Below are 17,407 nucleotides of genomic sequence, written 5' to 3'. Positions count from 1 at the left end.
CTTACAGGAGGTGGCAGATACACATCACAAGTTGGTGGAAATTCTGCACGCTACCTTCTCATCTAGAACTGTCCTCCCAATTAATGAGCTGATTTTAGATCCTACCAAAATCATCTGGCAGAGCAAGCCTCCATTGCACCAACCCGCAACAGTGTGTAAACAAAAACAACCCTACATCTCTACCATCTTTGTTTTCAACATCTGCAACCCAACTTCATCATAGTGGATGTGGTTAATTCATGAAGCAAGCAACATAATACCAAGTCAACTCCATGTGATCAGGCTTCGCAAGATGTCGTATTCATCGACAGCATTACTGTTTAGAGTCATAAATTACCAAACTTTCATGGCTAAATTATTTTGTTAATCTTGGGAAACCCAGGATGTTTCTGAAACATTACTGGAAACACAAAAAGAACAGATTCAGACCATTCTTAGAGAAGGTCAGTTAATAGCCAGAGCGGTCCTAGAGACATGACCAGATGTAGGTGTTACAGAGCCTGCCCAGTCTCCATGACAGTGGTACTGAGGTGGGTTGTGGGGTGTTTTTTCTTTTTGTTCGCTACACCTCTCTAGATTGCCCAAAGAGCTACAGACTTCCAATTTGAAGGGCCAAACTCTTTGCGGAGAAGACAGATTTTCTCTCCACATCCTGAAGGATTCTTGGACCGCACTACACTCCTTAGGAATCTACACTGTGGAACAGAAGAGAAGATATACCTCTCAACCAGACCACAGATCACAATCTTCTCAATACTCACCATCTCTGTGCTGTTATAAGCCACAGTGTAAGAGGCCCAGGGCTCAAAAGTGAGAACAGTCTGCACCCCAGTTCATGACCTCTCAAACTGCCTCTTATAAGCACTTCGATGAGCTGGTCAGGGGCCTGAACAATGATACCTTACAGCATCAGCTGCCATCTATACACCTGTCACGCCACTCAGAAGTCACCTTACCTTACTTCACAGCAGTTAGGACCAGCTCTAGAGCAAAGAGATTGATTTCTAGCCCTGAACCTACAGGGTGCCTACTTCCATATCTCAATACAACCATCATACAGGAGATTTCCTATTGCTTACCTTTGGGACAGGATCATTATAGGTACAGACTGCTCCACACAGGGTAGTCTCCAAGGTTCACTTCATTGTGGTGGTATACTAACCCCGGTACAGTGACTCGACTTTATCAGCACCAACCTGATGCAGTACAAGTGAGAATGCTCCTCTCACTACCCACATTCACCACCCTGGGACACATGTCTCCCTAATATGCTGGGGAGCTCACCTACACAACAACAAGGTTCAGGACAAATGGCCTTCCACAGAAATGACCTTCCATATCACTCTTTTGGGGCTAGGGGCTGTCAGGAGTGCTTGTGCGCAAGCTTTGTCTTTCATCAAAAACAACACACAAAGGTTATGATGGACTTAATGTGACCTGTATGTTTTGTATAAACTGCCAAGGAGCTGCCAGATCTCCCTCCCTCTGTAAGACAGCATTCAAACTTTGGAATTGATGCACCCATCACAATGTGCTCATCTTAGCTGTCTGTCTACAAGGGATACAGAACGGGATAACCAACAGTCTCAGTTGGAATTTTCTCACGAGAATGAGTGTATACTGAATTCACAGGTGCTTCAAGATGTAGCCACCCTTTGGGGAAACATTCACTGGCAGTTGCCCTCATCTTCCCAGCGGACAGAGCCCACTTGTATGTCTTTTCCCAGTTTCCTATCCTGTCCCAAGATTCTGTTGAAAATTCAAAGAAACAAAGCGAGAGTTATTGTGATTGCCCCTCTTGACTAAGACAAGTCTGGCTGCCTTACCTGATGCAGATGGCAATATGCCCTCCTGTTCCTCTGATGTCAGCCCATTCCTCACCTGCTCTCTCAAAACAATGGGCTGACCCTTCATCCCAGCCCATGGGTCCTCTGCCTCCAGGCTTGGATCTTTCTTTGTTCCAAGGCTAAGAAACAGAATGCTCTGACAAGCTGAAACACATGTTGCAACACAACCACAAGTTGACCACTCCACATACCTATCTACAAAATGGAAACGACTCCAAGTTGGTACCATTCGAAGCGGACAGACCCAACCTCATCTTTCCTCCCTCTGATTTTGCACTATATTTTAAACTCACTCAGGTCCCTTAAGGTACATCTCATGGTGAAAATGGCTTCCCACTTGGAGTTTGCTCAACCACTAATGCGTAGACTCTTTAAGGGCATTGGGACTCTCTTCCCCCATGTGACACCACTCGCTCCAGCCTGGGACTTTAATCTAGTTCTCAGGGCTTGGACTAGACCTCCCTCCGAGTCCAGAGCAACTTGTTCTCTCTTACAGCTGTCCATGACGACAGCATTTCTAATTGCCATCACCTCAGCTAGGCACATAGGAGAAATAGCAGCCCTGATGGCACACCCATCATTCACGGCCTTTGTCTTTAAAAAAATAAAAAATAATAATAATAACTGTAAGGCCATATCCCAAGTTTCTCCCTACTTTTTCTGCACTTTCCATATGAATCAACAGCTCCATCTCCCTGTTTTTTTCCCAAAACCACATTGTGACAACTGGGAGACAATTGTGCATATGGTAGATATTAGAAGGACATTAGCGTTCTACTTGGACAGGACTAAGGACTTCAGGAAATCCCCTAAACTCTTCCTTTCGTCCACAGAAAGATCCAAAAGCTCTGTGATTTCTCCTCAAAGACTATCCAAATGGGTCTCTAGTTGCATTAATCACTTAGCAAGGGTGCAACTTGCTTCTGTCCATATGCACTCCATGAGATCAGTTCCTACCTCAATCACATTCCATAGGGATACCCCTATCTCCCCAGTCTATAGAGCAATGTTCGGGGCCTCTGTCCATACTTTTGCAGAACATTATGCGATCACTGAAGATTTGGCCGCTGACAGCATCTTCGACTCCACAGTACTCTCTGTAGTAAAAGACTCGGCTCCAAAGTCCCAGCCTCCAGTGGTGGGTACTGCTCCAGAGTCACCTAAAGTGGAGCACCCATAAGGACACTACTCGAAGAAGAAGAGGAGGAGGAGGAAGTTACTCACCTTTTGCAGTAACTATGGTTCTTCGAGATGTGTGTCCCTGTGGGTGCTCCACAACCCGCCCTCCTCCCCTCTATTTCGGAGTTCTCTATAGGGCTCTGTGGTAGAGAAGGAAATGAGGGGGGTTCGCGCAAGGCAGACCATGAGGGAGGGAGAGCACATGCGTGGGCTCAGCGGGACACTGCTACCAAAAATCTCCGATTAGAGGTGCAGGGGCACACAGACACCTAAAGTGGAGCACCCATAGGGGGACACATCTCGAAGAACCATCGTTACTGCACAAGGTGAGTAACTTCCTCATCTAAAACTTTTACGGGTGTGGAATGTAGCAGATGTCTAACAGCACATACCGCTACATGATCATTTGGGACAAGTATTTATATATAGGATATGAAATTGGGTAGATATTGCGGGGGAGTGCATAATATTTGGATAGTGAATTAAGAATACACAAATAAATGGTGAGATAGGGACAATAAGTGAAAGGTAGATATGAAAAATGTGATAACTTTCAGTTGGGTCTTGAAATGGTGTAGGAGGAAAGAGGTGAGAAAGGAAGGGAGGGGTATTATATCTACATGATAGTCTGTAAAATATTTAAAGTCTTTTGACTTGAAAAGTGCTACAGAAGCATAAGATACTTAAAGAATCAAAACAGCAGCCACAGGGATATTGGAGTCAATGGGACTTAAACATATGGCTAATTACTTTGCTGAAGTGGGACTTTAGAGTGTAAGACTATATATAGGGCAAATATATGCCAGAAAGATTAGGTAATATACAAAATAAACCCTGTGATTTAATATAAAGGCTGGAGGAGAGTGAGCAAGATGATAAATTTGATTTCAGTGCTGTTTGGCATTTCAAAAATTGTTTTAAAGGCCATACATTGAAAGTTTATAGTAACTTTGAAAGTTGCCACTTGCCCCGGGAATGCAGATGCCAAAATCTTAAAATACTCGTTACTTTGGGGAAAACTCTAATCACAGGTCAGTAGTACTCCTTGATATGTGCCATTAACTGCAGCATCTTCATGAACTCAGAGTTCATATATATCTGAATTCATAGCATGTCTGCTGATTCACCCAAACTGGATCCAGTTGTGATATTTTTATTGCCATTTACTTGTTCATGCTGCACTTTTAACTTTTCTCTCAGTTGAAGTTGGAAAGTAATTTATCACTTTCACTGGCCTTTTAAAATCTGCCCATTTAATGAGCACAGTTTTTTGTGGGTCATTCCCATGAGGTGACTATTCTATTTCTCCTTACACCTTGTTAGAATTATAAATCATCTATGGAACAGGGTGCTGAATTTAGCTACAGTCGTGTATTCCCTAAGTAAGTTAAATGTATCCATGAATGGGTGAGCCAATGGCCTAATACCTGAACAGCAGATTACTTTCTAGTTAATGAGGCACCTCCAACCATCCTGGAAGGAGCCTTGGAGAGTAAGTGGGATGGTAGTCTGAGGGACTCCTGGTAGACCTTCCCACCCCCATCCAGTAGATCATTTGTAGGTCTGAAGAGGCTTTGATCCCCTTTCCAGTGGAGAACTTGTATGGCCTGAGGTAGAAACTTCAAAATGGAGTATGTGCTAATGTCTAATAGGGGATCATGGATGGTGATAACTCTCATGCCTTGAACTGATTGTTTTACATAGAAAAGCTGCCTCAGATGGAATACATGTTGTTACAGAATAGTAAGATGAATACGAAATCTAGGCAGTAGGTCTTAGTAGGCAAATGCTTCTGCTCTTCCTGAAAATACATGGCAGTTTTGTCTCTGGGTGAATGTTTCAGTGTGTAGTGGGGAACTGAGCACATTGGCCAGAGGTAAGGCAGTTTTGCTGGCAAGTGCTCTGTAATCTCTTCATGCGGCTGAGCCATTGCACCTCAGCTCTGACCTGCAACACAGTCCTCTACAGTTTTGGACCCCTCATCAGCAAAGGCAGCTAGTTGTGCTGTTATAAACCAGATTGGGCCGTGGTTTTATGGGGTGGGATTTTCAAAAGTGTTCAGCATCAGCCTCATTCTACTTCCTCTGAAATCGTATGGAAGTCTTACCTTTGACTTCAGTGGAAGCAGGGTTTGGCCTGTGCTGAAAGCTTTTGAAAATCCCATCCATGATGATAGTACCTTTCTGTTGTACACCACTTTTGATTGGTAATTCTCAAAGCACGTCACAATATTTAATGTCTTTAATGTATTTATCCTCACAACAGCCCTGTGAAGTAGGTTGGTGCTATTATCCCATTTTCTAGATGATGAACTGAGACACAGAGAAGCTAACTGACTTGCCCAAGGTCACACAGGAAGTTGGTGTCAGAGTAGAGAATCAAACCCAGATCTCCCCAAGTAGTAGGCTAATGCCCTAACCACTTCAGGCCACCCTTCCTGATGAAGTGGATAAAGCATCCACCCAGAGAATGAAACCACCAGTAGCCTTTTCACTTTTGAATGGATGCAATTCTATACTTGTGACTTCAGAGGTGAAAGACCAGTGTATTAATCCAAGTACTGCCTAACTCCTTCAGTTTAAGTCTTAGTAGAAGTAAAATTAAGAATCCAAATGTTACTCATTTTGTCTTCTCTATAGAGGTAATGCTGCTAGTGAAGTTTTTAGAAATGTTGGGCGTCTGGGAGCAGCCACAAACAGAGTAGGAAAACAGGGACAAAAGAGAAGGTATGTCTGTGAGAAGGTAGTAGCAAAGAGCTCTACATTAAGGGAACTGTTAATACTGTAGTGGCCGTGTTCTTATTTTTATAATGGAGTTCTTTCTTTAAGTACCCTATTTTAATTTGTATATGCCTACTCCCACAAGAATCAGCTTCATCGGGTATATCTACTCTAGAGTTTAACTCAGGTTAACTGATTACTAATTCAACATGTTAACTGACATGTTTGTACATGGTAGTCTGGACTCTCTACAAATGTGTGTGGTTTAATCGTAGTCTGAGCTTTAGGATATTGCATAGGAATCAGGTACAGCATTGGTCAAATTCATTCCCTGGGACCGTTGGGGATGGTGGAAGGGTAATTTAAAGTAGGGAGAGTCTGCTTTATCTAGTACCCTCCCATTTCTTTTCCTGCTAACTTCCCTCACTTCCATACCCTGTGATGTATTTTACAGGCCTGCTAAATGTCAAATTGGTGCAAGTTACACAACTTTGCCACTTGCCCCTGTTTTTTGACCATCTTATGTCCTTGCTGAAATTAGCACAGAGACTTCCATGGGAGATGCACCCACTTACTCTCAGCTACATTTGATCCTATTGTGACAAAGCTCTGTCCTTGCCTCTGTGGGTCCCGTGTTTCCTGGCGGATTTTGCTAGCCTCAGAGGCTCACTGTGACCCTCCACATAACCCTTCTCTCTCTAGAGACTAGGGTCACAGTCTACAGCTGTAGCTCACGAAAGCTCATGCTCAAATAAATTGGTTAGTCTCTAAGGTGCCACAAGTACTCCTTTTCTTTTTGCGAATACAGACTAACATGGCTGTTCCTCTGAAACCTGTCATTATGCAAGGCACTGCATTTAGCCGTATGGAGTGGAAATCTATCAACTGCATGAAAAAACTTGTACAGATACAGACAGACATCATCTTCCTTTCCAAATGCAAACAGATGGACATCGTACCAAAAGGACTGAAGGTAAAAAATCCATTACAATCTACATACCACACAGACTATGCTGACAGCTTGTGCCTCACGCTCTCAAAGAAACTGCGGAATCACCTGATCAAGATCCTCTACAGCAAACAGGGAAAGATTAAGAATGAGCTCTCAAAAATGGATACTCTCATAAAGAACCAACCTTCCACACAAACTTCCTCGTGGCTGGATTTTACTAAAACTAGACAAGCCATTTACAACGCACACTTTGCTTCTCTACAAAAGAAAAAGGACACTAAACTTTCTAAACTACTACATGCTACAAGGGGCCACAGCAATGGTTCCCTCACCCCACCTAGCAATATTGTTAACCTATCCAACTATACTCTCAGCCCAGCAGAAGCAGCTGTTCTATCTCGGGGCCTCTCCTTCTGCCCCTCCACCCCCACGAACATGATACAGTTCTTTGGTGACCTAGAATCCTATTTTCGACGTCTCCGTCTCAAGGAATATTTCCAAAATACCTCTGAACAACATACTAATCCACAGAGGTCTCCCTGCCAACACTACAGAAAGAGGGATTCTAGATGGACTCCTGAAGGTCGAAACAGCAGACTGGACTTCTACATAGAGTGCTTCCGCCGACGTGCACGGGCTGAAATTGTGGAAAAGCAGCATCACTTGCCCCATAACCTCAGCCATGCGGAACGCAATGCCATCCACAGCCTCAGAAACAACTCTGACATCATAATCAAAAAGGCTGACAAAGGAGGTGCTGTTGTCATCATGAATAGGTCGGAATATGAACAAGAGGCTGCTCGGCAGCTCTCCAACACGAGTTTCTACAAGCCATTACCCTATGATCCCACTGAGAGTTACCAAAAGCAACTACAGCATTTGCTCAAGAAACTTCCTGAAAAAGCACAAGATCAAATCCGCACAGACACACCCCTGGAACCCCGACCTGGGATATTCTATCTACTACCCAAGATCCATAAACCTGGAAATCCTGGGCGCCCCATCATCTCAGGCATTGGCACCCTGACAGCAGGATTGTCTGGCTATGTAGACTCCCTCCTCAGGCCCTACGCTACCAGCACTCCCAGCTACCTTCGAGACACCACTGACTTCCTGAGGAAACTTCAATCCATCGGTGATCTTCCTGATAACACCATCCTGGCTACTATGGATGTAGAAGCCCTCTACACCAACATTCCACACAAAGATGGACTACAAGCCGTCAAGAACACTATCCCCGATAATGTCACGGCTAACCTGGTGGCTGAACTTTGTGACTTTGTCCTTACCCATAACTATTTCACATTTGGGGACAATGTATACCTTCAGATCAGCGGCACTGCTATGGGTACCCGCATGGCCCCACAGTATGCCAACATTTTTATGGCTGATTTAGAACAACGCTTCCTCAGCTCTCATCCCCTAAAGCCCCTACTCTACTTGCGCTATATTGATGACATCTTCATCATCTGGACCCATGGAAAAGAAGCCCTTGAGGAATTCCACCATGATTTCAACAATTTCCATCCCACCACCAACCTCAGCCTGGTCCAGTCCACACAAGAGATCCACTTCCTGGACACTACAGTGCTAATAAACAATGGCCACATAAACACCACCCTATACCGGAAACCTACTGACCGCTATTCCTACCTGCATGCCTCCAGCTTTCACCCTGACCACACCACACGATCCATCGTCTACAGCCAAGCTCTGCGATACAACCGCATTTGCTCCAACCCCTCAGACAGAGACAAACACCTACAAGATCTCTGTCAAGCTTTCTTACAACTACAATACCCACCTGCAGAAGTAAAGAAACAGATTGATAGAGCCAGAAGAGTTCCCAGAAGTTACCTACTACAGGACAGGCCTAACAAAGAAAATAACAGAACGCCACTAGCGGTCACCTTCAGCCCCCAACTAAAACCCCTCCAACGCATTATTAAGGATCTACAACCTATCCTAAAGGATGACCCAACACTCTCACAAGTCTTGGGAGACAGGCCAGTCCTTGCCTACAGACAGCCCCGCAACCTGAAGCAAATACTCACCAACAACCACATACCACACAACAGAACCACTAACCCAGGAACTTATCCTTGCAACAAAGCCCGTTGCCAATTGTGCCCACATATCTATTCAGGGGACACCATCACAGGGCCTAATAACATCAGCCACACTATCAGAGGCTCGTTCACCTGCACATCCACCAATGTGATATATGCCATCATGTGCCAGCAATGCCCCTCTGCCATGTACATTGGTCAAACTGGACAGTCTCTACGTAAAAGAATAAATGGACACAAATCAGATGTCAAGAATTATAACATTCATAAACCAGTCGGAGAACACTTCAATCTCTCTGGTCACGCAATCACAGACATGAAGGTCGCTATCTTAAAACAAAAAAACTTCAAATCCAGACTCCAGCGAGAAACTGCTGAATTGGAATTCATTTGCAAATTGGATACTATTAATTTAGGCTTAAATAGAGACTGGGAGTGGCTAAGTCATTATGCAAGGTAGCCTGTTTCCTCTTGTTTTTTCCTACCACCCCCCCCCCCAGATGTTCTGGTTTAACTTGGATTTAAACTTGGAGAGTGGTCAGTTTAGATGAGCTATTACCAGCAGGAGAGTGAGTTTGTGTGTGTATGGGGGTGGGGGGGATGTGAGAAAACCTGGATCTATGCAGGAAATAGCCCGACTTGATTATGTAAAGAGTTGTCACTTTGGATGGGCTAGCACCAGCAGGAGAGTGAATTTGTGTGGGGGGGTGGAGGGTGAGAAAACCTGGATTTGTGCTGGAAATGGCCCACCTGTTGATCACTTTAGATAAGCTATTACCAGCAGGACAGTGGGGTGGGAGGAGGTATTGTTTCATATTCTCTGTGTGTATATAAAGTCTGCTGCAGTTTCCACGGTATACATCTGATGAAGTGAGCTGTAGCTCACGAAAGCTCATGCTCAAATAAATTGGTTAGTCTCTAAGGTGCCACAAGTACTCCTTTTCAGTCTACTGAGCCATTTTCATCATAAGCCAGCGAGGGAGGTGAGGAGAAGTTATCTTTCCTTGCACAGTCTCTGTTTTCTCCCAGTCTCAGTGATTAATCAGGGGGCAAAGGTCAGGGGGGAGCCTGGGCCCACCCTCTACTCCGGGCTCCAGCCCAGGGACCATAATAGTATCAGCTATGGTAGCTGACCTTTTAGAAACATGACATGTACAATTCCCTGGGCTACTTCCCCCACAGCAGCCCTCACTTCCTCAAGCTCCACTTCATCCTTACCTCAGGGCCTCCTTCCTTGTGCCTGATACGGTGTGTACTACTCAGCCTCTCCAACAGTGCAACTTCCTCCCACAGCTCCTGACGTGCACCCCACCTGACTAACTGGGAGGCTTTTAACTAGTTTCAGGCAGCCCCTGATTGGCTTCAGGTGTCCCAATCAACCTAGCCTTCTCCCTGCCTTCTGGAAAGTTCTTAATTGGTCCCAGGTGTCTTACCTGACCTGGAGCAGCTGCCATTTCACTTATCCTGGTACCAGGGATTTGTTTAGCCTGGAGCTAATATATCTATCTCCCACTACTTTTCCATAGCCATCTGGCCTTGCCACGTCACACTGTGTATCCCTCATCCTCAAAACAGAATAAACTGAAGCCATTTCAAATGATTACCAGTTGAAGGAATAAATGTGTTTAAGAGAAAATCTGCTTCCAGTTCCCTCTGGCATTGTAGACCGTGATCTGATGAAATCTATTGCATAAAAGAGCAAAGCAATCAATCTCTTAAAAGAATATATTTTAGGTACAACATGGTGTGTGTAGAAAATTTCTACTGTAGTCACTCGATCTCGAATCTGTGAGAAAAGAAGCAAGGTACAGTTTCTCCTGTTTAAGTATTATACCAGGCTGACCATTCAGAATATGGTAGTGTCTCTGCTCCAATTATTTTTTTTATTATTGGAGGCATTCAGTCCTACGTGAACTTGGCAGCCATTTTCATGAAATTAGCAGTTTCCAGTCTTAAAGCAGACACAAGACTCAGAGCTTTGGGGAGTGTGGGCTGAGCACAGCTCCTGTGCCAACCCTAGGAAGAGGGTACAGAGTCTGTTGCCTTCTGTGCCTAGCCAGTGTGTAGAAGGGAGACTAAGATCCTGATCACTGTACAGAACTGGCAACAGCAGCACTGGCCTTGCAGAGATCCTAGTCCTTATGCTTCCTGAGTTCAAGGCTTCCCATTATTTCTGGCTCCTGCCTGGGGGAGGCTCAAGAGGAGGAGAGGGCAAAATCTGGCCCTAGATCTTTGGATATCACAGATGATTCTGCCAAATTTGATCCATTTCAAGTGCTTTCTTGCCACAAAAATATCTACCATTTACAGATAAACTTGGTATTTGGAACCCAACGTGCCTATCCACTGGTGGCACCATTCTCTGCTGGTGATCCTGAAATTTGCACTTTTTGGAGAGTGCTGCCGTATCATTGACATTACTCCCAAAAATACTCTTTTAGGGGGTGATACTTCAATGAATGGCATTGTGGGATGTGGAAACTTCCAGTACCATGGCTGGCTGTGATCGTGTATTCCACGTTTGGCCTCCATGACACTAGCTACCCCAAAAGATAATCTTTCTCTGCTATATTTGGCCAGAAGCCTTTGAGAGAACGTTAGTGAAAAAAGCATCCTGCTTTTTATCTCCAAGGTCCTTTATTCCCAAGTAACTTTTTTTGTCTTTATTTTGTATTTACACTAAGAATCTATGAACAGCTGCCTGAGGTGCAGAAGAGGCGAGAGGAAGAGAAAAGAAAATCTGAATATACTTCATACCGACTGAAAGCACAACTTTACAAAACGGTAGGTGTTCTGTCTCACAAGCCGGCCTTCTACAGGTCATCAAGGAAAAGAGAATTCCAGGCAAACAAGTTAGACTAGGATATTCAAGATCTCTTACTTTGGGTCAAATTAATTTACTCTAGATTAAATCACTATAAAGTGAATGCAAAACTGGTTGAAAAACTATTTTTCAGAGTAATTATCAATGATTCGTGGTCAAACTGGAACGTTATATCTAGTGGGGTCCTGCATGATTCTGTACTGTTCAATATTTTCATTAATGTCTTAGATAATGGAGTGGAGAGTATGCTTATAAAATCTGCAGATGACACCAAGCTGGGAGGGGTTGCAAGCACTTTGGAGGACAGGATTTGAATTCAAAATGACCTTGACAAATAGGAGAATTAGTCTGCAAACAACAAGATAAAATCCAGTAAAGACAAGTGCAAAGTACTACACTGAGAAAGGAAAAAATAAAATGTCCAGCTACAACTTGAGGAATAACTGACTAGACAGTAGTACTGCAGAAAAGGATCTGGGGGTTACAGTAGATCACAAATTGAATATGAGTCAACAATGTGATGCAGTTGCAAAAAAGACGGGGATATTAACAGGATGTTGTATGTAAGACACAGGAGGTAAGTAATTGTTTTGCTCTACTCAGCACTGGAGTACTGTTCTAGTTCTGGGAACCACATTTTAGGAAAGATGTGGATAAACTGGAGAGAGTTCAGAGGAAAGCAACAAAAATGATAGAAGGTTTAGAAAACCTGACATAAGAGGAAGGATTTTTTTAAAAAATAGAGCATATTTAGTCTAGAGAAGATTGAGGAGGGGGACCTGATAAGTCTTCAAATATGTTAAGGACAGTTATAAAGAAGGTGGTGATCAGTCGTTCTCCATGTAATCAGCTTAGTTTGCAGCAGGGAAGATTTAGGTCAGATATTAAGAAAAACTTCATAAGGATCGTTAAATACTGGGATAGGTTACCAAGGGAGGTTGGGGAATCCCTGTCATTGTAGGTTTTTAAGGACGAGTTAAACATCTGTCAGGGATGATCTAGGTTTACTTGGTCCTGCCTCAGCATCAGGGGGATGGATTAGATGGCTTCTCAAAGTCCCTTCCTAGCCCTACATTTCTATGATTCTATTATATTTATATATTTTCTACAGTATGCATCTCTGTGTGTGGATGCTGAACAGAATATATATATACAACACTTAAACCAAGCTGCAGTGACCCAACTTAGCCACACTTCAACAGAGTAACCTCTACCCAATGTGCACACTCGATACATAAAAATGAAAAAGAAAATCTGTTGAAAAGGGAGGAAAAATGGTCCCAAATAAATAAATATGACTAGAAAGATTTGAATGCAGACAGGACACGTGCCAGACCTGCTGGGTCAGTAGGTTGGAACAAGGAGCATTGTGTGTGTAGAGGGAAACTAGAACTGGAGGCTGACACAGGGAGGAAGAGAAAATGGGAGTTGGGTTAGGTGAGACTGGGAGGAGCTGGGCAAGGAGACTGGAACTGGGGCGGAATTCTAGGTTGACTGTGTAACCTTAATTGGACCCTCTTGTGTGTATGAGTTATGATACAGTCTTTAATTACATGATCACTTACTGTTTTTTTTCCCACGGGCCTCCTGTCTCATTCAGGGCACAGGATGGATGTTGCTCTGTTGGTGACTCAGAGCTGGGTAGCATAGGAAGAAAATCCCACAGGTGTTGGACAAATTAATTTGATTACATATTTTCCCTTTTAAAGATCTGAGCGTCCATGCATGCATTAAAAATCAGAAACAGTGAGCCAGTTTTTGAGATTAGATGTCACTTTAAGGGTATGTCTACACTACAGAATAAGGTCGAATTTATAGAAGTCGGTTTTTTAGAAATCGGTTTTATAAATTCGAGTGTGTGTGTCCCCACAGTAAATGCTCTAAGTGCATTAAGTGCATTAACTCGGCGGAGCGCTTCCACAGTACCGAGGCAAGCGTCGACTTCCGGAGCGTTGCACTGTGGGTAGCTATCCCACAGTTCCCGCAGTCTCCGCTGCCCATTGGAATTCTGGGTTGAGATCCCAATGCCTGATGGGGCTAAAACATTGTCGCGGGTGGTTCTGGGTACATATCGTCAGCCTCCCGTTCCCTCCCTCCCCCCGTGAAAGCAAGGGCAGACAATCATTTCGCGCCTTTTTTCCTGAGTTACCTGTGCAGACGCCATACCATGGCAAGCATGGAGCCCGCTCAGGTAACCGTCACCCTATGTCTCCTGGGTGCTGGCAGACGCGGTACGGCATTGCTACACAGTAGCAGCAACCCCTTGCCTTGTGGCAGCAGACGGTACAGTACGACTGGTAGCCGTCATCGTCATGTCTGAGGTGCTCCTGGTCGCCTCTGTGAGGTCGATCAGGAGCGCCTGGGCAGACATGGGCACAGGGACTAAATTTGGAGTGACTTGACCAGGTCATTCTCTTTAGTCCTGCAGTCAGTCCTATTGAACCGTCTTATGGTGAGCGGGCAGGCGATACGGACTGCTAGCAGTCGTGCTGTACCATCTTCTGCCGAGCAGTCATGAGATGTGGATGGCATGCAGTCCGTCTGCTGCCAGCCAAAGATGTAAAAGATAGATGGAGTGGGTCAAAACAAGAAATAGACCAGATTTGTTTTGTACTCATTTGCTTCCCCCCCCTCCCCTGTCTAGGGGACTCATTCTTCTAGATCACACTGCAGTCAAGGTGCAGCGAGGTAAATCTAGCCATGTATCAATCAGAGGCCAGGCTAACCTTCTTGCTCCAATAAGGACAATAACTTAGGTGCACCATTTCTTATTGGAACCCTCCGTGAAGTCCTGCCTGAAATACTCCTTGATGTAAAGCCACCCCCTTTGTTGATTTTAGCTCCCTGAAGCCAACCCTGTAAGCGCCCCTCCCAGCGTCAGAGCAATGGCAAACAATCGGGCATCTGAGAGTGCTGTCCAGAGCAGTCACAATGGAGCGCTCTGATGGGGCTAAAACATTGTCGCGGGTGGTTCTGGGTACGTGTCGTCAGGCCCCCGTTCCCTCCCTCCCTCCGTGAAAGCAAGGGCAGACAATCATTTCGCGCCTTTTTTCCTGAGTTACCTGTGCAGACGCCATACCACAGTAAGCATGGAGCCCGCTCAGGTAACCGTCACCCTATGTCTCCTGGGTGCTGGCAGACGCGGTACGGCTTTGCTGCACAGTAGCAGCAACCCCTTGCCTTCTGGCAGCAGACGGTGCAATACGACTGGTAGTCGTCCTCATCGTGTCCGAGGTGCTCCTGGCCGCGTCGGCTGGGAGCGCCTGGGCAGACATGGGCGCAGGGACTAAATTTGGAGTGACTTGACCAGGTCATTCTCTTTAGTCCTGCAGTCAGTCCTATTGAACCGTCTTATGGTGAGCAGGCAGGCGATACGGACTGCTAGCAGTCGTACTGTACCATCTTCTGCCAGGCAGGCAAGAGATGAGGATTGCTAGCAGTCGTATTGCACCATCTTCTGCCAGGCAGGCAAGAGATGGGGATGGCTAGCAGGCGTACTGTACCATCTTCTGCCAAGCAGCCATGAGATGTGGATGGCATGCAGTCCTTCTGCACCGTCTGCTGCCAGCCAAAGATGTAAAAGATAGATGGAGTGGGTCAAAACAAGAAATAGACCAGATTTGTTTTGTACTCATTTGCCTCCTCCCCTGTCTAGGGGACTCATTCCTCTAGGTCACACTGCAGTCACTCACAGAGAAGGTGCAGCGAGGTAAATCTAGCCATGTATCAATCAGAGGCCAGGCTAACCTCCTTGTTCCAATAACAACGATAACTTAGGTGCACCATTTCTTATTGGAACCCTCCGTGCAGTCCTGCCTGAAATACTCCTTGATGTACAGGCACCCCCTTTGTTGATTTTAGCTCCCTGAAGCCAACCCTGTAAGCCGTGTCGTCAGTCGCCCCTCCCTCCGTCAGAGCAACGGCAGACAATCGTTCCGCGCCTTTTTTCTGTGCGGACGCCATACCACGGCAAGCATGGAGCCCGCTCAGCTCACTTTGGCAATTAGGAGCACATTAACCACCACACGCATTATTCAGCAGTATATGCAGCACCAGAACATGGCAACGCGATACCGGGCGAGGAGGCGACGTCAGCGCGGTCCCGTGAGTGATCAGGACATGGACACAGATTTCTCTGAAAGCATGGGCCCTGACAATGCATGCATCATGGTGCTAATGGGGCAGGTTCATGCTGTGGAACGCCGATTCTGGGCTCGGGAAACAAGCACAGACTGGTGGGACCGCATAGTGTTGCAGGTCTGGGACGATTCCCAGTGGCTGCGAAACTTTCGCATGCGTAAGGGCACTTTCATGGAACTTTGTGACTTGCTTTCCCCTGTCCTGAAGCGCATGAATACCAAGATGAGAGCAGCCCTCACAGTTGAGAAGCGAGTGGCGATAGCCCTGTGGAAGCTTGCAACGCCAGACAGCTACCGGTCAGTTGGGAATCAATTTGGAGTGGGCAAATCTACTGTGGGGGCTGCTGTGATGCAAGTAGCCCACGCAATCAAAGATCTGCTGATATCAAGGGTAGTGACCCTGGGAAATGTGCAGGTCATAGTGGATGGCTTTGCTGCAATGGGATTCCCTAACTGTGGTGGGGCCATAGACGGAACCCATATCCCTATCTTGGCACCGGAGCACCAAGCCGCCGAGTACATAAACCGCAAGGGGTACTTTTCAATAGTGCTGCAAGCTCTGGTGGATCACAAGGGACGTTTCACCAACATCAACGTGGGATGGCCGGGAAAGGTGCATGATGCTCGCATCTTCAGGAACTCTGGTCTGTTTCAAAAGCTGCAGGAAGGGACTTTATTCCCAGACCAGAAAATAACTGTTGGGGATGTTGAAATGCCTATATGTATCCTTGGGGACCCAGCCTACCCCTTAATGCCATGGCTCATGAAGCCGTACACAGGCAGCCTGGACAGTGGTCAGGAGCTGTTCAACTACAGGCTGAGCAAGTGCAGAATGGTGGTAGAATGTGCATTTGGACGTTTAAAGGCGCGCTGGCGCAGTTTATTGACTCGCTTAGACCTCAGCGAAACCAATATTCCCACTGTTATTACTGCTTGCTGTGTGCTCCACAATATCTGTGAGAGTAAGGGGGAGACGTTTATGGCGGGGTGGGAGGTTGAGGCAAATCGCCTGGCTGCTGGTTACGCGCAGCCAGACACCAGGGCGGTTAGAAGAGCACAGGAGGGCGCGGTACGCATCAGAGAAGCTTTGAAAAACAGTTTCATGACTGGCCAGGCTACGGTGTAAAAGTTCTGTTTGTTTCTCCTTGATGAACCCCCCCGCCCCTTGGTTCACTCTACTTCCCTGTAAGCTAACCACCCTCCCCTCCTCCCTTTAATCATTGCTTGCAGAGCCAATAAAGTCATTGCTGCTTCACAGTCATGCATTCGTTATTCATTCATCACACAAATAGGGGGATGACTAGCAAGGTATCCCAGGAGGGGTGGTGGAGGAGGGAAGGAAAATGCCACACAGCACTTTAAGCACAGCACTTTAAAAGTTTACAACTTTAAAATTTATTGAATGACAGCCTTCTTTTTTTTGGGCAATCCTCTGTGGGGGAGTGGCTGGTTGGCCGGAGGCCTCCCCACCGTGTTCTTGGGCGTCTGGGTGAGGAGGCTATGGAACTTGGGGAGGAGGGCGGTTGGTTACAGAGGGGCTGCAGTGGCAGTCTGTGCTCCAGCTGCCTTTGCTGCAGCTCAACCATACACTGGAGCATACTGGTTTGGTCCTGCAGCAGCCTCAGCATTGAATCCTGCCTCCTCTCATCACGCTGCCGCCACCTTTGAGCTTCAGCC

At 45.9% G+C, this 17,407-nt stretch overlaps 1 protein-coding gene across 3 annotated transcripts in view; it reads left to right on the top strand.

The window, feature by feature from the left end:
• Window positions 1–17,407, top strand: part of ALMS1 (ALMS1 centrosome and basal body associated protein) — a 138,945-nt gene that overhangs the window by 107,955 nt on the left and 13,583 nt on the right. For 2 of the 3 annotated variants that reach the window (XM_048846406.2, XM_075128150.1), the window contains exons 19-20: window positions 5,666–5,752; window positions 11,452–11,551. In XM_048846406.2, the coding sequence (XP_048702363.2) occupies window positions 5,666–5,752; window positions 11,452–11,551 (187 nt within the window). The remainder of the gene's footprint in view (window positions 1–5,665; window positions 5,753–11,451; window positions 11,552–17,407) is intronic. The other variant, XM_048846404.2, reaches the window with a different exon arrangement.

Source organism: Caretta caretta, chromosome 4 (assembly GCF_965140235.1).
Source record: "Caretta caretta isolate rCarCar2 chromosome 4, rCarCar1.hap1, whole genome shotgun sequence".
NCBI lineage: Eukaryota > Metazoa > Chordata > Testudines > Cheloniidae > Caretta > Caretta caretta.
Note: the sequence above shows the minus strand (reverse complement) of the source record. Positions and strands in the feature narration are given on the sequence as shown.